Below are 20,223 nucleotides of genomic sequence, written 5' to 3' on the forward strand. Positions count from 1 at the left end.
ACGGCCTGGAATTCCGCTTCCCCAAAGCACCACGAGGACAGTCTCCCCGAGCGAGTCCCTGGACAGCACCGCTGTCCTCCACACATTGTGTGGCGCGGGATTCCACCCAAGTCCTCTGGGGAAACCAAGCCGCAGGCTACAGAAACGTACCCCGTTCTGTCTGCACAAGAGAACAATAAAATTCCAAAGGAGACTCGCAGACTCTTTGTCAATTAAATTCTGGTTCTGCAAACAGTTTGTCGCTTTGCTCTGTGCGAAGTTAATAACATCCGCTTTATGGGTATCATCCCTGCAAGGACACACGCTCCGTGAGCCGCGACACCCGGGTCTGCGAGGCCCAGCGCAGCAGCCGCCTCCCTGCGGACGCCGCGGACACTTCGGCGGGGAACGTACTTGCCGAGCGGGCCCGGGAATGAGCGCAGCTCCTCCTGCTCCGGCGTGTGCTGCAGCAAGGTCTGAGGCGGGCGGAGGGCACAGAGAGAGAGCAGCTCGCGGGGGGGCAGGCGCACAGCAACACCCGCCCGTGCCCGCGGCGGCACTGGCTAAGTTCCCGGCCCTGGCACCATCCCCGCCAGCCCCCGACCCGCGCAGGCCTGTCTGCTGTCCCACCATGATTTTCAAACTCTCTCTGGAGCACTCAGAACCAGGTCTCCCCTCCAATGGAGGCAGGGCCCTCACGCGTGCTCACAAGAGGCCTGCCAGGACCGTGGAACGGGCCCCCCACCCCACCTGCCACCAGATCACAAAGCTCCTCTACCCGTGACCAAAAGCCACGAGATGAACACAGCAGGGTCCTTCCTGCCAAGCCAGAGCCACGAATAAAGCCAAAACAAATCTGCAATGGAACGAAGTTGGAGGGGACACCCGCCGGGCACTCGGCGCCCCGCCCTCTGACGCAGAAACGGCCCGGTACAACACAACCACCACGAACCGAAGACTCGTGGGAAGAGAGCATCTTCCTAGGTCACTTCTTCAGAGCACAGTCCCGTGACTCAGTTTCCACTCACACAATTACCTCCATGCTGTGAATTTCAACTAGTGCAGGCTGTCCTTCCGAGGGCAGATTCGGGATCACTTTGATGAGCTGACCCCCAGGCCCAAACCTGGCACAGACGTGAGGCACTGAGAACTTCTCCGGAGAAGTTGGTCTCGACGGAGCTACGTTTAAATAAAGGGAGAAACAAACAATCACCTTGCCACTTTTTATTGCTTTTGGACCAATTTGACAGTCCAGCGTTTACGGCTGGCACCCCAGGTCGGACTGATGACAACCACCTGGCTTTCCACCGGAAGGCGCTAATCATGAGACAGCCCATCAAAAAGGAGCACTTAGGGGGCGCCTGGGTGGCTCAGTGGGTTAAGCCTCTGCCTTCAGCTCAGGTCATGATCCCAGGTTTGTGGGATCGAGCCCCGCATCGGGCTCTCTGCTCAGCGGCTCCCTGCTCAGCGGGGAGCCTGCTTCCTCCTCTCTGCCTGCCTCTCTGCCTACTTGTGATCTCTGTCAGAAGAGTAAATAAAATCTTAAAAAAAAAAGGAGCACTCAGGTGTGTGCCCGAAAATGTTTCAACTGTAAAAACTGAGAACGAGAACTATTCTCTCCTAGAAACAAAATTCCTGTAAAACAGCCCCATGCATCGAGCACACGCTACTTGGAAGCAAGGTCTGGCCGCTGGCTGCCGGAGGCCCCCCCAGAGCGTCCGTGCCCCCAGCTCCTCCTTCACCCGGCAGCGACGAGCACGGACACCCACAAGGACGACAACAGCTGACGCCCGAAGCGCAGAGATCTGCACAGGAGCTGACACACACCGCTGCGTCGAGGGCTCCCAGGAAAAGCGTCTGATGGATCGTCTCCAAGAGGGGCTGAGAACGTGGCACAGGTGACAAGTCCGTGCACAGGAGCTTTGCACAGGAATTAGGGAGTTTCCCATGCAAACTACTTACCCAAGTGGCCAGCACTGGTAAACAGTGCGGTTGCACCCAAGAGGCTGGCAGGGAGCCTGTCCTCAAAGCCACACTAATGTGGCTACTATGGACAGGCTGGGCAGCTCTTGGCCGCTGTCACAAGCTCTGGGACTCACAGCAGTCCTTATTCTGCACAGAAGACCAGGCCAAGCCATTGGCAATTCCCACAAGCTGCAATCCATTCCCTCCACTACCCTAGGCTTGAGAGGCTACCCCGGCAGTGTGACTCGACCTCCCTCTGCACCTGTGTGAGCACAGGGTGCCGTGCGTACACACACCTTGCTCCGTGGTGGGCCAGCCCGCTTCGGCAGCATAGCCGTACTCCGGGAAGCCCTGGGCACTGCCAAAATTGCTGCCGTAGGCGCCGTACGCATAATCGCCAGGCAAGGAGCCGGGAGGAGGTGGGACCTCATAGGGAGCGGCAGCCACACTGTGATTTCTGTAAATCTGACTCTGGGAAAACATCAAGCAAACAGAAAAAATCAACTCCTGGAAACACAGGGGACTCAGGCACACGGTCACGTGCGAAGGGACAGGGAGAGGGCCCCCACCTGGCGCGAGTGGGAGCTGAAGCTACTGCGCAGGCTCTGGGCCGAGCGCTCGCTGTGCACGCTGCGCCTGTCCGCTTCTTCCCCGTAAGGATCCCTGTGGGGCTCGGGGTCGTCGTCAAAACTGCCCGTGAAGCGAGGGTCGTACCTCCAGGGGTCATCATACCTCTCGCACCTGCTGGAACCATGGACAGAGGCAAGGAAAGAGGACGGTGGGTAGGTGACGCCAGGGTGACAGCCCTTTGCCACCCAACAGCAAGCACTGTGTCGTCACCCCCTGTGGGGATCGTGACCCTTAAAAGACCAGTCAGGCCCTACCCTCGGGAAAGCGGCCACCTCCCAAGCCCAAGTTCAGATCCCTGCCTTCAGATCTGGAGAAACATCCTTCAAGTTCATGCTGCATGCAGCCGCGCCTCTCCCAGACCCAAGAAGAGGAGGAGCCGACTTCCAGCACTTGTGCTGAGGCCAGTTCCCCTCCCCACAGCCCAGGTGGGAACTGCCAGCAGGGCTTGGTTCTCTTTCAGACAGGGACTCCGGTGTCAGCTGCTCACCAGGATCCCAAACACAATGGCAACTTGGGTAACTGACACACGACGGCAGAGACGCAGAAGCAAAGCTCTGACTACGAGCAGCCCTTCTCATCAAGTGCGTGCGCTGTACCAACCTGTCGCCGTAAGCATAGTTCTCTTTCCTGTACGCATCGTATTCAGCGTCATACCAATACCTCCGGTCACAGGTGCGGGGATCCCTGAATCTGGAACCATAGTGGTACCGGTCCCAGCGACCTAGGTCTGTAAGCAGGGGATTCATGGTTTATGACAACAGGAGACAGAAGACACTCCTCAGAGAGCCGAGCCAGAGAAACCACACCACCCCAGGACTGAAGAATGCCTCCAGGCTCTTAAAGGAACCCAGCTTTCCTCTCCAAAATCAGCATGACCTTGGAGGCCATTAACTGTGAGGCCTGGGTGGTGCCCCACCTATACAACGTGACACCTGCTGGCCACTGGGTGTTCTCGCCACACACGATTAAAAACCGCTAGAAGACATCTCTGTTAAATTTTATTTGTAGTCGCAACTTTTTAACACTTAATCCCATGACTACAAATTTCCCTTACAAGTCTTCTAACATGACCTAAGAAGTTTTAAGAAATATTCCAAAACCCAAAAATTGAAAACAAAACAAAACAAAACAAAACATGTTAACATTGTAAACTAGATGTGCCACTTCACTTGTGCCAGGTGTGAGTTTCCAACGGTACAAACACAGGAGGGAAAGAGGCCTGTGGGGAGTAGCAGGCGGGGTGGCCGTGCTGGGACACCCAAGAGGCTGTGGGCCCAGGACCCTTCCCGGCACCACACAGTAGGGAGAGGCAGGGCCACTGAAGGGCACGTGACGCCCAGCAGGAACACGCCAAGACCAGCAGACAGCACCTGGTGCGGTGGGGACACCCGATGTCTGCACCACACGAGGAGGAGGCCCTTGGCCACGGGAGGCCCCTGGCATGGCAGACATGGCCAGTGCGATCCAGAAGCCGGTGCCCCACTTTATTTATTTTAATCAGTTAAGTAACCACATAAAGACAAGGCTGCTCTGGAACTACTCATCACCACGCTTTGCTAGAAAGTCAAAGGAAACGACTAACGTGATAGAGACATTCACGCTAGAATCAAATCATCACTTCCTAATGAAAGACACCGACGTAAGTATTTCCAGACACAGCTTACTTTCAACTACTTTCGGCACCTGGATTAAAAACACACGAGAACAAACGGAACAGTCTCCTGAGAAGCGATCGCAGAGCAGAGCCAAGCACCGGGCCGCGCCCACGGGGGCCACAGAGAAGCCCACACGCACCTCCATACTCGTACTGGCCGGAGTAGTAGTCCGCATAGTGGTCACTCTGGCTGCTCCATCCGCTTTTGGAATCGTAGTAACCTTCGGGGTACCCGTGCCTGAAAGCACACAGCACCATTAAAGCAACCGCCTACTCCCTTCTGAGATGAGGCTGGGACGTCGGGCCACGCACTCGACTGCCGCGGAGCCGGAAATCCCAAACAGTCACGGGGACAGGCTGGGACCCCTCCCACACAGCTTTTCTCGGGGCGCCTGCGTGGCTCGGTCGGTGAAGCGTTTGCCTTCGGCTCAGGTCATGATTCCAGGGTCCTGGGATCGAGTCCTGCATCGGGCTCTCTGCTCGGCAAGGAGCCTCCTTCCCCTTCTGCCTGCTGCCCCCCTGGCTTGTGCTCTCTGACAAATGCACAGGATTTGTAAAACCCCCCTGGGGTACCTATTTAAGCGCCACATGGCATCCACGAGCCGGCCGCCCTCTGTGTGCTCAGCACTGGGCCCTGCACGCCGAGGCCAAACAAGTTCTCGGGCCCCTGGGATCGCACTCAGCGGGAGCGAAACGCCTGGAGCCGTTAAACCCACGCACACAGACCATGTGCTGTGTCCTCTGAACGCATGACGCTGTGCATCCAGGTGCGGGGCTGTGGCTGGCTTAGCCTCTGGCGTGGGCCTCTTAAAAGTGACTGTTGTGAGGCCGAAAAGGCACCTGATGGAGACCGGCCTCGCAAACCAAGCTACTAGTCTGACTCCGTGCACAGAAAGCAGAACGTAGTGATGTCAGCTGTCAGACCTTCCACAGAGTAGGATTCCTTTTTGTTCCCTCCAACAGAATGAGAGAGCATATGCACGCGGTGACAGGGAGCACTGGGGAGGGGCAGAGGGGGAGACAGAATCCCAAGCAGACTCCACACCCAGCCCAGAGCCCTATGGGGGGGGCTCAATCTCACAACCCTGAGATCAAGACCTGAGCCAAAATCAAGAGCTGGACGCTGAGCCAACTGAGCCACCCTCCGGGGCAGTCAGACTCTAGGGAACACTTGCTAACATTTGTATTTATTAATAACAAGTTTTAGACAATATCTGATATTTAAAGCGTGACTTTTCTCATGGCTCTTCAGGAATGTCTCACTCAGCTGAGGCCGGGCGGCCCAGGAGGAGCACCCTCCCATGGCTTAGCTGTAGGAACAAGGCCCCTTCCCAGGGCTTTGGAGAACCTTCCACCCCACCCATCTGCAGAGCAGAGGCCCCCAAGGACACCAGTGGTGGGCTCAGAATAATGACCTGACACAGGGCAGAACCAAGAGCCCACCACCTCCTCGCTGCCCTCACCACCCAAGCCCGTTCATCCACTAGCAAAGACAGCCACAAGAACGAAAGACACGTCCGTGCAGGGACGTGCTCATACCAGGCCCAAGTGCACATACGCACGCACACACATCCGCCAACCAAAGCAGGGCAGGAAGAACAGGCTGCTCTACAGAGCCGGCACAGGAGAGCAGGGAAGGAACAGAGGACAGAGACACTGTGAGATGGGACGGGCCCACTCCTGTGCAACCCGGCCCAGCCTCCGGTTGGGCGACTTTCAAGGGCAGCACGGGGCCATCTTCAGTGTCTCAGAATAGGTTCCATGTTAACCTGCAGGTGGTCAAGCAGACAGGAACCGGGATGGCGAGTTGTGCCCTGGCTGTGCCCTCCTCCATGCCTACGGGTTTCTAGGAATCACTTGGCCACGGCTTTCCCCGAGTCGGAATACTTAACCTCAAACCTCTCCTTCCAAGTGCTTATCCAAGAGCTAACCCCTCGGGAACTTTCTTACAGAAGTTCCTAGAAGGCTGGGCCATGTGCAGGTCAGTGGTGCAAGGAGAGGGCAGCTCAAAAGGCAAAGGCTCACGGAGACAGAACCTCATCTGCAGACAAGCTATCAAGGACCCCACGATTTTGAAAGGCAGCACACACATGAAGTCTCCACCAGCAATCAGACCTCCTCTATTCTAAGTTCAAGAAGCCACATACTCTGGTAGTAAAACCTACCCCCGTGATTTGTCCCCCCATAACCTGATGGGCGAGTACGGGGGAAGGCTCTGGAAGGCAGGCAGCACCACCACACTGTAAACATGCCTGCTGCCCCTTGCGGCTTTACCCGTGGCTCTGAGTGGGAGCCCCGGGACCCACTGAGGTCCTGCTTGGCTAAGTCAGGGATCTTTCAAAATCCCTCATCCAGGAGTGCCTGGGAAGCTCGGCTGGTTAAGCATCTGACTCCTGATCTCAGCCCAGGTCATGATCTCCGGGTCGTGAGGTCAAGCCCTGCGTCGGACTCCACGCTCAGCAGGAAATCTGCTTGAGATTCTCCCTCCCCCACCCTTCCCTCTGCACTCTTGCTCTCTCTCGAATAAACAGACCTTAAGAAAAGAAAGAAAGAAAGAAAGAAAGAACGAACCCCTCATCTATAACCCCACAGCCGAGATGTGCCTGGTCAGCAAGAGAGAGCAGCAGGGGGACGCCTGGGTGGCTCAGTTGGTTAAGCAGCTGCCTTCGGCTCAGGTCATGATCCCAGTGTCCTGGGATCGAGTCCCACATCGGGCTCCTTGCTCGGCAGGGAGCCGGTTTCTCCCTCTGCCTCTGCCCGCTGGCTCTCTCTCCCTCTATACCTGACAAATAAATAAATAAAATCTTAAAAAAAAAAAAAGAGAGAGAGAGAGCAGCAGGACAGGGACAGAGGTGTACGGGGGCCTCCGCACACGGGGCAGGGCTGGGAAAGGGACATGGGCAGGCGTCCTGACCAAAGAACCAAGCACGTCGGTGATTAGTGGCGTGGCAGAGGCTCAGCACGAGGGCAAAGCTGCCACGGTCTAAGGGCCCCAAACACCCTGGCAGCCGAACACCAGAGCTGTGCGTGCCTCGGCAGTGGGGTGACCAGCTGGCCCCGAGAGGACGCCGCCAAGGGTCTGCCCGCCCAAGCGCTGGCTGACTGCACAGCATGGCCGCAGGGGAGGGCTTTGTCCCATTCCAAAGTGCCTGTGCGCTCTGCCCGTGCTGATTACACACAGAAGAAACACGCTGATACAACTCTTCACGAGCGCCGTCTTTCTCAGGGCACCGCGTTCCTCCCACAGCCAGCGCCACGGGGCCCATCACCTGGCAGGCGGCCGGTCTGAGCAGTGACTTGCTCGGGAGCTGGGTCGCTCAGGCTCGGAGTAGCGGTAGTTCTCAGCATAGGCAGACGCCGTGCTGTCGTAGGACCTGTACCTGGGCTCATACAGGCCGTAGATGTCCTGTTGGAAGAAGGGTGTGCGTAACATCAGAGACCAGTAAAGAGACAATGCATCAAGCCACTGGCACCAGCTCTAAATGGCACCAGGGACGGCCCTCCAGGAGGAGCACTAGACGTGGGGCTTCTTTCATGCAAAACAGAAAGCCTACAGTCAGAAATCTGCGGCCGCCGCTGGGCGGCAGGATCCTCCTCGAAGGGACCGCCCTGGGCCTGCTCAGCAGAAAACCAGTGTGTCAGCGGGCAGCCCCTATGGAGCCGCGGAGACTCTAGAGGGCCCCACTGGGCTTCTGGTCCCCGAGGTCTCCAAAGTGGAGGTGCTGTGACCCCCTAAGTTTGTGCTGTTTCAGATGCCACCTTAGGTAAGAAAACTACCCAGGGTTCCACCTCAGTGCGTCCCCGAGCTCCAGGAAGCCTCCAAGAGAGGATCACGTTTTCCTCTCCTGAGGCTTTCAGCCCCATTGCGGACCAATGAATGGCCACGGCTCAGTCTCTAAGGGGCAGCTGTGCAAAGACCGGGGGCAGGAATGAAGGGATCCCGGCAGGAGATGGAACCAGTCCTCTGGTCTACAAGCCGGACTCTCTGCCATCACCCAGCAAAAGAAGAGGAATCATGTAAAACGGACTTATTCCTGACCATTGCCACAGGCTGTGGCAACAAAGCCAGAGGGAGGGCACCAGGAAGCGGGATCCCAGAGGTGACGCCAGGCTCTGGCTGGAGCTCCGGGGACGCACACGTAGCCACTGCACAAAGGACCCAAAGCAGGTACACTGACCCCCTCACACTCTGCCAGACCCTCGGGCTCTCTCTGGGCTCATTGGAAGTCAATTTCGACGTGTGGCAACAGGAGTCCTACGGGCTCCTTCCAGGATCTAGGATTTGCTGCTCTCGGTGGTTAGCTGTGCGCTCTCCATACATTTCCAAAGATGCTCAAAGCCCTCTAAGGAGACCTAAGCCTCCTGTCGCTGGGGGCTGCCGCCTGGCCCAACCCCATCGGCCTCTGACTGCGAGAGCCCAGGAGGGCCACCCGCCCCTGCCCAGGAGGACTATGCTTTCCAAACCTCTAATGCACACCCCTTTGAACTCGGCTAACCTTGTGTGATGCCGGGCTGCGACTAGATGGCACGAGACACAGACAGCGATCCAATGTGTGTGCTCGAAGCACGCGCTGCAGAGCGACACAGACCAGGCAGAACCCAACTGCAGCAAGGCTCACGTGCCAGCGCGTGCCACCGTGAAGGCCGAGGCTCCCACGCGGCACGGCGGCCGCCCCCACCCCGCTGCTGGGCCCCACACGCCTCCGAGTCTGCGTGATTTCACCCCCCTTGGCTGTTTCACTAGGATGCCATTCCAGACCTCACTTTTACCTCTGAATGTTTTTATTCTCAAGGAGGGACCTCAACGACTACAGATCCCTGCGACTCGCCAGGTAGGTGTTCCACGCCAAAACCACGCTGAAGCTCGCAGGGGCTATCCCGGTTGCCCGAAGCTTCTCCACAGAGAAGCCGCCACTGGGACAGGAGACAGACAGCTTCTCAGCCATGGGAGTCGGCGGATACCGCGTGAAATAGATAATCAGGTACCCCTTATGACGCAATACACAGCTGCGCAGAGTAAACTCCCAAGAGACAGGCTGCATTGGTCATCTGTGAGAGGCGCACTCGTCCCCCGCCACCGTGCCTGGAGCTGGCACTCGGCACGGTGGTGGCACTATGGATCACTTCTGAACTGAGCAACAGAAGCCCACCAGGGCCCACAACTCGAGAGAAAGGAACCACTGGTCGCAGGGGTCAAGTGCGAGCGCCTGATCGTACCTGGTAATAGAGGGGGGCCGCGCCAGGCTCCAGCGGGTACGACGAGGGGTAATGGGACTGGCAGCCATCGTACAGCGCTCTGTAATAGTAGTAAGATGCCAGGTCTGGAGGCGGCGGCTGCAGCCAGGGCTGGTCCGACCGCACGGCTGCCTGGCTCGAGCTGGCAGACGCGACTGATGCACTGGAAGACCGAGGTGGCCGGGGTGGCAGTGGCTGACCTGTGTCAGCCGGAGCTGGACTTGGGGGTGGTGGGACCGAGTTTTGGGGCTGTCCCTGCACAGGTGGACTTCCCGGGTCTGAAGGTTCTGAACATGTCAGTTTGGGCCCTTGTGGAGGAGGCGGTGCTGGCTCCTGCTGGGCTCTCTCGAGGCCACGCTGGTCCTGAGTGTCTTTCATCACCTGTTGGTAGAAATGGTCTGAGTTACGCGGCCCTGGCCCAGGTGGCCTCGGATGACTGCTGGCGGCGTGCTGACACACGGAGCTGTCAGAATGGGGTGGGCTACACATTCTTAGAGAACTTTCCAAAGTCCTACTGGGTGTGAGGTCTAGGGCTCCAGAAGTTTCTTCCCGCTGACTGGCGCGATCTGCCTTATGGCCAGCAGGTGCTGTGGCAGCATTCGCAGGCGGCACCAACGTCACGCCTGTGCTTCCAGCAGGGCCACTAACCAACTCGGGAAAACCGTTCTCTGCGTTGTCAGTATTTTGGCTTTCTGAAACCAAGTTCTTTGGAACTGGATGAGGTGGTGGCTGAACCAGCAAAGTAGCAGGTTGATTAGAAGCTATTTCTGAAGTACCAGGAACTTGTGGAAAACCACTGTGCACAAAACTGTTAGGCAAAGGCAAGCGGGTGAGAGGGCCGGCTGTGTTCCCAGACACAGGGGCGCTGTCTCCAGAGTCCCCCCCCAGAGCCCAGCTGCTTGCCAAGGGTTTATCCCCGACCAAAGCATCTCTCCAGGGATGATTCTTCTCATTAGGACTCGGTAAGGACACAGAAAAATTAATGGGCTGAGCCAAATGATAGCTTCGATCAGGCTGGGCAATCAAGACTGGTGGGTTCTGCAAAGATTCAGTGGGCGGCGAGGATAAGAGACTGGCATAGCCAGAACTTGCCTGGGACGGGAGGGCCTCCTCTTCTCCCATCTTGGGAGGGTTCTCGAGGTTCTCAGAAGCACCAGTGCGATCCCCACTCTGCAGAAGGCCGGAGCCTGGTTGCCGGGCCTGCGGAGCGGACGCGCCCTCATCTGGAGGCTGAATCACTTCCGACGGCGGCGGTTTCACAGGCATGTGCAGCGCAGGAGCGGCTGGAGCTAGAAGGACGTTGCCTCCAAAATCTGGCAACTCGTTCTGTGCCCACAACGTCGTCACTGGGCTCTCACACTTCACAACCCCCTGGGCTCTGGCCAAAGGCCTTTTCTCGGCTGCCAGGGGCAGAATTTCCAGGGGTGGTCCCCCGGTGTGCACGAGCCCGTGCCCCGGCTCCGCAGGTACAGAAAAGGGGGGAGAACAGGCCTGGAGCGTGAACAGGGTCTCCATGTTGTCCGGGGGCTGCTCCAGGTTGCCGGGGGAGGTGTCAGGCGGGGCAGCAGCGGGTCTGCGCTGCTTCTGGTGGGCAATGGCCCCTCTCACCTCACCCACCATGTTGGCGCGATCGGCCTCGATGGGTTTGACTCCAACTAAGTGGGATTTCACTGGTTCAAAAGAACTATTTGCACTTGTCTGAAATATTCCAGTGGGTTTTGGGGGGCTTGGGGTTGAGGGCTGGGACAGGCTGCCGTGGTGACTCTGGTTCCCAGTGGTCTCGTCGGTCTCTCCTCCCACAGGAGAAGAATCAATTTGCTTAAAAAAACTCCCTGGAGACTCATCTTCAGGTTTTCCAACTTCTTGCTGAATGAAAGTGCCTACATCTTGGGGCCTGGCTACACTCGGGAGATTCCTGTGGCTCTTGCTGCTGTAACCGGATGACACACCATCAGACTGCACGGGGTGCGGCGCTGAATCTGGGGCCTCGAGATTTGGGCCCCCGCCCCCAGAGTGGCCCACAACGCCGAGCCTGGGAACGGCTGGCCCGGACAAGGGCCCATATCTGACCTGATCGCTGGGGGAGGAAAGGTCCAAACTCTGAGGCTCACTTGGCAGAACTTCCTGATTCTGAATGAATTCAAGGTCTTCTACATTCTCAGACTGCGCGCTGCTGGTCGCGTGCACCCCTGCGCCGGGTGCACCGCCCCACGCGGTCCCGGGAGCACTTGCTGCGGGGGGGTGGTCAGGTGGGGCGCCTGCGGTCTGATAAAAGTAAGGGTGCGGGTGTCTTCCCTGCTGCGTGGCCTCGCTGTTGGAACCTCTGGGAAAGGCCTGGTAGATGCCACCTGCTCCCACGTGTGCAGGAGGGTGACCAAGTGCGGGGCTGGGGGAGAAGCCACCAAAGTCAGACCGACCAGCAGAGCCGGTGTTTTCGGATGAGAGGTTCTCCTCATTTTCTGTCTCCCCTCCTTGGAAAACCATGGGGAGCGCCCCGGAGTCCACTTCTGACACGGCCCGGCTGGTCCCGGCCCCTGGGGGGCAGTGCAAATGGCTTTCTGGGCTAGTACCCTGAGTGAGGGGATTACTGAGAGCAAAGTCCGGCAACTGCTCTTTGTTCACTCCTGGATTTGGCCTGAGCTCCTGGCTCGCCCGAGTACTCCCAGCTTTAGAATTTTGCCTGAACACATTTTCAGGATCAAAGTTATTTGCTGAACGGTTTCCACTTTGCAGGCAGGCTGCCTCATTGCTTCCATCACTGGCTAAGGGTCCTGGCAAAGACACCAGTGGGTTGAGCTGCTCGTGGCTGGGACCATGATGCAAGGTAGACGGAGCAGGGAAGTGAGAAACGCTGGAGGTGTGGGGCAGCGCATTCTGAATAGGTCCTTCCGGGCGGGGCCAATAATGTTGACCTGAGGGTTGTGCGCCTCCCTGCCCTGGTCCCCACTGCCCTGGCATCTGCTGACGAGGCTGAGGGAAGAAAGGGGATGGTGCTGATGCCGTGGCACTGTCGTGTGGGTTCTGCCTACTCAGGGGCCTATCGGGCCCAAGCGTGTTTGTATGCGGACGGCCCCCATGAGAGCTGTCCACACCCGCTCCTGGAACACACTGAGGATGTGGCAGAGTCTGAGTTTCAGGTTCTGAGCTGGGAGCCACTGTGGTACTCCTGTTCCCCTCGGGATCTGATGGTACTGAAGGGGTCAGCACACCGGAAAACAGACTGCCATCTGCTCTGGGCTGCGACATCGGTCCTTGGGGAGTATCCTCAGCATTCGTGTGAGCCACAGACAGACCAGGGTGCTGAAGGAACGCTGGTGGGGCCGGGCCTTGCGGAAGGGGTGGGCTGCTTTTGGACGAACTGCCCAAGGATGTACTTTGTAGCGCCTGTCTACTAAAAGCAAACGGATCCGTCACCGGCTGCAGCGGGCAGGTGATCGGAGTTACGGGTGCATTATTATTTGCCTGTCTCCTGTACGGTCTGTTGGACCAGAACATGCTCTGAGGAGTCCCAGCTGGAGGAGGCCCAACCATGCCTGACGGGGCTGCCTGCGGCGGCGGCTGCATGACTGATCTTCTGCACAATTAGATGCTGCTTACAGAAAGAAGCAGGATATAGGTTTTCCTTAATCTAAACAGAAAAAGAAAAAGAAGAAATTAGCATAAAATCCATATATTCAAACTCCCAGACAGAATTAGGAAAACTAAAAAAAAACAGAAAGAGGCTGGAAACCACTTAAGAGTCTGCGTCTTCGGTCCCGAGGCCAGCTGTTTCTGCTCCCACCCCCTCCTGTCCAGAACTGCGGCCTGGAGGGGCTGCTGCTGCTGCGAGGGCCACTGAGTGAGCAGGCAAGAAGGCAGACAACACCAGCCCGGGTGCAAACGCAGGCCGCGCCCGGAGCTCCCGGACTGACTTCACACAAGTCACTGCCTTCTCTGTGGCTCGTAACCCAACTGAATACCAGCGCAGAATGCCTGATGCCTCCGCAACACCCTCACCGAGCAGGCAGAGATGAAATACAAGTGGACTGCTGGTCTTACCACCAGGTATGCTGGTAACTCCCCAAATGACCACCAGACCCCGAAAGAGCCTCCTCCTCTATTAACACTGCACATCACACTTCTCACACAGGCTAACGTCAAATCTGGAAAACACAAGTTGCAGATTTATACTGCCATTTTAACGAAAGAGCATTATAGAGCACAAATCAGTACAAGCTGCAAAATCCAAAATAAATAAAAACGCCTTTTATGCCCCCGTGCAAAAGGTCTCCTTTTCTGTGTGATGACTGCTAGAAGAGCATCAGCAGGACAAGTGGCCTCTGCCCACCAGAGCTGTAACAACTATGCCCGGGGTGAAAACCCCAAGTAAACTTAAAGCAGCTTTAAAACTGCCCAACTGACTTCATTCAAAAATTTTCAATAACAGAATGCCAACAAAACTTTTAGAGAAAACAAAGGACCAAACTCATCTTTACAGTATTTTTTCTTGCTGGGGTGGGTTTTTTTCTAAATAAAATACATTAAGCATAATCTTGAACAGTTAACCTGTACTTTTAAGACAAAAACCCAGTCACTGTCTTTTTCTATGTGTAAGTCCTTCCCCCTAGTACCGCCCTCACAAACAAACAGGGTACGCTCAGCCTATCACGGGGATAAGTCAACATCAGAGGGAGAAACCGCAGAAGGACTCCAGAGCCTAACCCACATGTTTCTGCAGAGGTACAACATTAATGCTCTTGGAAATCTTTCTGGCAGCCAGATACAAGAACGCACTTATGAAAGTCTCTTAAATATAGCTATTTACAAGTTAAAGCTCCTATGTCTCTCTGGAAACTAGTCCCCGGAATCCATTAGTCCACTACCACTGCTGCCCACACATGCCCTGTCCCAGGCCAACAGGAAACCTTCCTGGGGAAGAGCACGCTGAAACTCACTCACATTTAATGCACTGTATCAAGATCAGCACTGGAGACCTCACCGGGTTATAAGCCGCTGTTTCAAAACCAAGAACGCTTACAGCTCAGCTTTCCATGGAAAAGAGCCTCTCCCAGGCACCCTCCAAGACACAACTTCCTCCTCGCAAGGCTCTAGCAGAGGACCCTCGGCCATTCTAAGCAGCATTTTAAAGCTTTTCTTTAAAAAAGAAAAAGAAAAAGAAAGAAAGAAGAAAAGAAAAGAAAAGAAAAGAGAAGAGAAAAACCACACATGGCAGAGGCCCAGAGGATTACCCAGCGGAGGTGTGACTGGGAGAGCAAGGCTGGCTGCCCAGCTGAATGGCGCCGGGCACACTCCCTTTCTGTGACCCGTCTCTTCATCTGTAAAGTGAGAGAGGCAATATGACAATTTCCAAGGTTTCTTCTGAGTTTTATCTTGCAAAGTTCTACCCACAGCAGATTCTGGGATGCCTTAATCCCTACTGTTGTTTAATAGGGAAATGTCATCAAAAATGTAACTGCACAGGTTTATACTTACACGCTTTCCTTGAAGAAACTTTCTTTAAAAACGATTTTCTCCCAGACTAAAAACCATTTTATAAGCAAACGCTATCACTTCCCTATAGAGTAGAATCCCCTACTCTCCCCGCCAAGCCCGAAATTGAGAGCTTTTTAAGCAGTATGCAGACTGCATCCAGAACAACTGTCAACATTCTCTCCTGACCCCAGGGGGCTCAACTCCCTCCAGGAAGTCATCCTGTAACCTCGGGTCACCTGACTTAAAAAGGCAGTATTTCAGAGGCACCAGGGGCTGCTCTTACAGAGGCATAACTACAAATTCCTGACTGTGGGACCGAGATGCCTGAAGCCCACACCTATCCACTCAGAGCTGCTGCCTCAGGCAAGGAGTGTGTAAACCCACAGGAGTGCCAGAAGGCACCTGGGAGACCACCCTTTGCCTACCATCTCCCTCTCGGCAACTGTGAGTGTGGATGGCCCGGTCAGACTCTGGGACACTCCACCCAAAGACACCATAAACTCCAACCTTCCTAAGTACAGGATCAAACACATTTAGAGGAGGGAGTCTAAATACTGTTAAAAATGGCAAAGATCTGGGCGCCTGGGGGACACCGTCGTTAGGCATGGGCCTTTTGGTTCAGGCCCTGGTCCCAGGGTCCTGGGATGGAGGCCCACATCCGGCTCCCGCGGGACAGGCAGCCTGCTTCTCCCTCTCCCACTCCCCCCACTTGTGATCCCTCTCTCGCTGTGTCTCTGTGTCAAATAAATAAATACAATCTTTTTTAAAAAAAGTTTAAAAAAGTGACAAAGATCCTAAAGGACGCGCGGACATTCAGGAAGGAGCTTTACAGAGCAAGAAGGAATCATTAAAATCAACAGGCTACGCTAGAGAGTGCTTTCCGGACGATTTGGGGAATCCCTCCTACTTAGGGCGACTGTATTGCAGGAACATGCCCCCGCCTCATCTCTGGAAGACAACAGCCCCCGAACTGCAGGAAGCGGCAGGGGAGGAACACCTGCAGGGAGCCGGCGGCGCCCAACTCGCACAAGCACCCATGTAGCAACAGCAGGCGTGACCCGGTTCGCGCCCGCCGCCCCCGCGGCCGGCGGGCAGCGCTCGTTAACGTCCGCGCACCTGCGGCAGCCGGGCACTTCCGAGGGTCTCCGAGCGTCTGCAGGCGAAGCGGCGAAAACCGACCCGAAGCGGCTGGGGCGCGCGCAGACCCGCGGCCGCGACGTCTGCGCCCCAAGAGCTGTGAAGCGCTTGTCCCGCAGCCCTCTGAGCCTCGGCGTGAAACCCGGGGGCCGGCCTTCGCCGCGACAGCTCGGTCGCCCCGCCACGGAGCTCCCGACGGGCACCCGCGCTGCGAGCCGCGCGCTCACCAGCACCGACGCGGACAGCACCGCTCGGCACCGAAGAAGTCCCGCACACGCCGGCACTCTTCACAAACTTGCCGGCCCGCTCTGCCCTCCAGCCATCGCGACACCGCCTCCACGCAGGCCTCCGGGGCCAAGCCAGGGGTCGGCACAGCCGAGCCCGCCACAGCGCCGGCCCTCCCTGCGGGGTCCACCTCGAGTCCGACGAGGCGGGCGCCAGAGCCGCGGCAGGCGGTCCGCGCGCCCGGCCCCCCAGCCCCAGCCGGCCCCGCGGGTCCCCACCCGCCCCCGGCGCCCCTGCCCGACCCCGCGGCGGCACCCGGAGACGCGCTGTCCGCTCCGGGCTGGGCCCGGCCCGGCCGTCCCCTTCCGCTCGACCCCGGCCCTCACCGGCGCGCCACAGGGCTGCCAGGGCTGCCGCCCGGCCCGTCCGCGACCCCCCGGCCAAGCCCTCAGGAGCCGCCGGCGGAAGCCGGCCCGGCTGCACCGACGAGCGCAGACACGACAGCCGCAGCAGCCATCTTGGCACATCCGGCTCCGGCCGCCGCGCCGCCGACGTGTCCGACCGCGACGTCAGCGCGCGCCACGCCCGCCCACCACGCCCATCAGCCCCGCCCATCGCAGCCGCTTCCGAGACGCTTCGCCCCGTACGTTCGCTCCGCCCTCTCCCTCGCCGGCCACCCATTCGTCCGCCCCGTTGACCCCGCCCCTCACCTGCGACCAATCTTTCGGCGTTCATCCCTTCGTCCCGCCCCCTTGGCCTCGCCCCTTGGCCCCACCCCCCTGCGACCCGCCCTTCGCCCACCTGCCGGGCCGGGCCGGGCGCGCGGCGGGCGGCTCGGAGGGGTCGCGCTGGCTCCGCCGGCTCTTTCTCCCAGTCTTTTCTCGTCTTAGGGTGGGAGGAAAGTCGGGGCTCTTCCGTCAGACGCAGGCGAAGAACCAGCCTTGAACGACCGAGGCCAGCGGGCGCCCCCGCCGACAACGGCTACTCGGCGGCGCCCTGGCGCAGGCGCGACCCTCCCATCCTGCCGTTGGACTTGCTCCAAGGCTGGAGGCCTGCGGGAGGTGGCCGCGCATGCGCCGGCGACGCGGCGGGCCGCGCCTGCGCACCTCGCGGCGGCTCGCGGGTTGCCTGGTTACGGCCGCCGGCGGCTCGGGGTTCCAGTTGGGCCGGGAAGTTCGCTTCGGTCGGCGCGGCCTCGGGAGCCCGACCCTGGCGCCGTCCTGTCCCCTGCCTCCGAGCCCGCCGCGGCCCCCCGGCTCCGTCTGCGCGGGAGCCGGGACCGGGTTCGGCGTCCCGCGGCCGTTGAGCCGGCGCCCCGTGCTGCGCGCGCCCGCCCCGGGACCGGCCGCCGCGCCTGGCCTGCCGCTCCTGCCCGGGGACGGCGGGGACGAGGCGGTGCTGCCCTGTGTGTCCTCGGTTCCCCGCGAGGAGGGGAAGCAGGCACCAGGCCGCGCCCGCTCACCTGCATCGCTGCCTGGTGCGGAGGGCGGCCGCCCGCCCGCGCCTGCCCCGGCTCGGTCCGCGCCTGCCCCGGCTCGGTCCGCGCCTGCCCCGGCTCGGTCCGCGCCTGCCCCGGCTCCGCCCGCGCCTGCCCCGGCTCCGTCCGCAGGGCGGGAAGAGGCGCGCCGCTGCCCACCCGACAGCAGCCCCCGGAGCCCGCGCCGCCTGCCGCAGCCGTGCAGCAGCAGCCGCTGAGGCCTGCCGGGGCGGGAGGACTCCCTGGTCACCCGTGGGCCTCGGGAGCCTGGGAAGGAGGAAGGAGTGTGCCTCAGCCACCTGCGTGCTGTGACGTTGGCCGGGAGCGGCCACGCTGTCAGGGCCCCGGGGCCTGCCGGGGGACTTTCAGCCCATCTGACGTGGCCACGCTGCTAAGCTAACATTTGCCTTGCAGAAATCAAGGTCCCAACCGATCTGAACACAGAGTCCGCGTGCGCTGGAACTCAGCCCCGGCCGCCCTCGGTTCACTTCCTGCTGCGTCACCTTGTCCCAACAAGCGGCTTCGCAGAGACCGGGGTCCCTGTTAACTCCCCGGGAAGGGGGAAACAGAGGCAGAGGTGCAGGAAGGGCCCATGCCCTCCCCCTCTTGTTAAGTCTCCTGAGCAGAGGTCCTCACGGCCTTGGCCCTTCGTGGCCTGGTGTGCAGGAGAGGGATCTGGGCCCGCAGGAAAGCCAAAGGTCAGGCAGCCTGGGCTCTGAGCCCCAGGTCCGCCGCTTTTGAGCTTCCTTGCTCCTGACCATCCCGTCCTCACCAGCCGGGAGTCCCGGCGGGGTGAGCACCTGTACAACGTGCTCTTGGTGCTTTAGCCGAGCAGCAGGCAGGAACTGGACTGTCCCGGGCCCGTCAGGGGCAAGGGGCCTGCGCCAGGTAGGGGGGTGCACCGCCTTGGCCACAGCTGCTTGAGCACAGTCCTTCCCTCGACCGGCAGCGTGTCCCTGTTCTCTCCCTCCTCCTGCTTCCTGGCCCACAGAGGCTGCATCCAAATGGTGCCGCCTCCCTGAAGCCCGCCTGTGGGGGCTGCAGTCCGTGGCCCTTTCCTGAGTGGTCGTTAGTTCCTCACACAAAGCTCCATAATGAGCTGCAGCCCTGTGGACAGCGCGCCCGGACCCAGGGCTCCACGCTGGCCAGCACAGCCGTCCTCCGCTCCCAGCAGCCTGCGCGGTCCAGAGAAGGCTGTGCTGAGCACCTGCGAGCGGGCCTGGGCGGAGCGGGGCTGGGCGGAGCGGGGACAGGCTCTAGGACACGACAGAGGCTGAGTACACGACAGAGAGCCCGCTGGCGGCTCTCCGTCACACATGGAAATGACAGCATTTGGGGTATATTGAGTTAAATAAACCATTACGTTTATTTCATGTTTCCTTTAATGTAGCTTGTTGGAAGTTTGAAGTTCCACACGTGCCTGGTCCATTTCCATCAGACAACACTGGTCTAGACCTTGAGCACATTGTGGGAGGGGGTCAGGGGCCCCCCATGTGGCAGCTGAAGGCTGGTGGCTCACAGCCACGAGCCTCTGCCCCTCACGCCTGCAGGGCACAAAGCAGTTGCAGGAGGGCGGTGTGTAAGTGGGTGCTGGCGGCGCAGCTCTGCTTCCTACCAGGTGCTCTGCTCAGCCTCTGACTCCAGCCCTTGGTCCTGGGCACTGAGGCTGGGGGCACAGGAGGGGTCCTGCTTGACTCAGCCTGGAGAGAGCAAGGGGCTGTCCCTGTGAGGCAGGGCCAGCTGAGAGGTCCAGGGGAAAAGCACGTTAGGGCTGCAGAGGTGGGAAGAGCGGCAGGGAGGGCTTCTGGAAGAGGAGGCCGCACAGCCGAGCAGGTCTGAATGCAGAGGACGGGGACGTTCGTTCCCTCAGGAGTGTACAGGTCGGGGGGCAGAGAGAGCTGGGTGTTCACGCCTTCTCTGTGGCCCCCATGCTGTGGAGCGCCAGTTGGCGGTGTGTAAGGAGTATAAGGAGAGGGAAGCACCTCTGTGGGGGCAGCTAGGGGAGAAAGTCAGCAGGAGTAGAGCCACCCCAGACCCCAGGGGGCACCTCGCAGGAAAAAATCCAGACCCTGGCTAATCACAAGCATGGCACCTTCTCTCTTTTCTCCTCCCTGGCACCTGCAAACGTTCCTGGCACCTTGCAAGCCTCGGAGAACGTTCTTTTCTTGTTGAGCCAAGTACTAAACATGCAAGGTGACATAGTGAGAGGGGTGTCCTAGAAAGCGCAAGAAGGACGCTAAATCCACGCGAGGCAGGCCACAGAGCCAGGCGAGAAAGTAAGTCGTGTCCCGGTAGCTCCCGTGGGGCCCTGGGGAAAAACTGAAAGAGACCTTTTTCACAAAACTGTATGCGTCGTTTGCTGAGCAGCTGCTGTGTGCCAGGCATGGCTAGGAACTGTGGCTGTGGGACTGACTGGCCAGGCCTCTGCCCTGGGGAGCATGGACACTGG

At 58.9% G+C, this 20,223-nt stretch overlaps 1 protein-coding gene across 9 annotated transcripts in view; it reads right to left on the reverse strand.

The window, feature by feature from the left end:
• Positions 1–17,196, reverse strand: part of SEC16A (SEC16 homolog A, endoplasmic reticulum export factor) — a 32,624-nt gene extending 15,428 nt beyond the window's left edge. For 3 of the 9 annotated variants that reach the window (XM_045082731.1, XM_004756953.3, XM_004756952.3), the window contains exons 1-10: positions 16,684–16,867; positions 9,446–13,091; positions 7,498–7,634; positions 4,369–4,466; positions 3,175–3,301; positions 2,514–2,688; positions 2,241–2,415; positions 1,016–1,158; positions 394–455; positions 151–289 (exon numbers count right to left, since the gene is read on the reverse strand). In XM_045082731.1, the coding sequence (XP_044938666.1) occupies positions 151–289; positions 394–455; positions 1,016–1,158; positions 2,241–2,415; positions 2,514–2,688; positions 3,175–3,301; positions 4,369–4,466; positions 7,498–7,634; positions 9,446–13,027 (4,638 nt within the window). In that variant the 5' untranslated portion in view covers positions 13,028–13,091; positions 16,684–16,867. Of the gene's footprint in view, positions 1–150; positions 290–393; positions 456–1,015; positions 1,159–2,240; positions 2,416–2,513; positions 2,689–3,174; positions 3,302–4,368; positions 4,467–7,497; positions 7,635–9,445; positions 13,092–14,691; positions 14,779–16,683; positions 16,868–17,098 lie in introns of those variants that run through there. The other 6 variants (XM_013058528.2, XM_013058527.2, XM_013058525.2 and 3 more) reach the window with 5 other exon arrangements.
• Between the last annotated feature and the right edge of the window lie 3,027 nt (positions 17,197–20,223).

This window comes from Mustela putorius, unplaced genomic scaffold (genome assembly GCF_011764305.1).
Source record: "Mustela putorius furo isolate JIRA1106 unplaced genomic scaffold, ASM1176430v1.1 tig00000596_pilon_pilon_pilon, whole genome shotgun sequence".
NCBI classification, from domain to species: domain Eukaryota; kingdom Metazoa; phylum Chordata; class Mammalia; order Carnivora; family Mustelidae; genus Mustela; species Mustela putorius.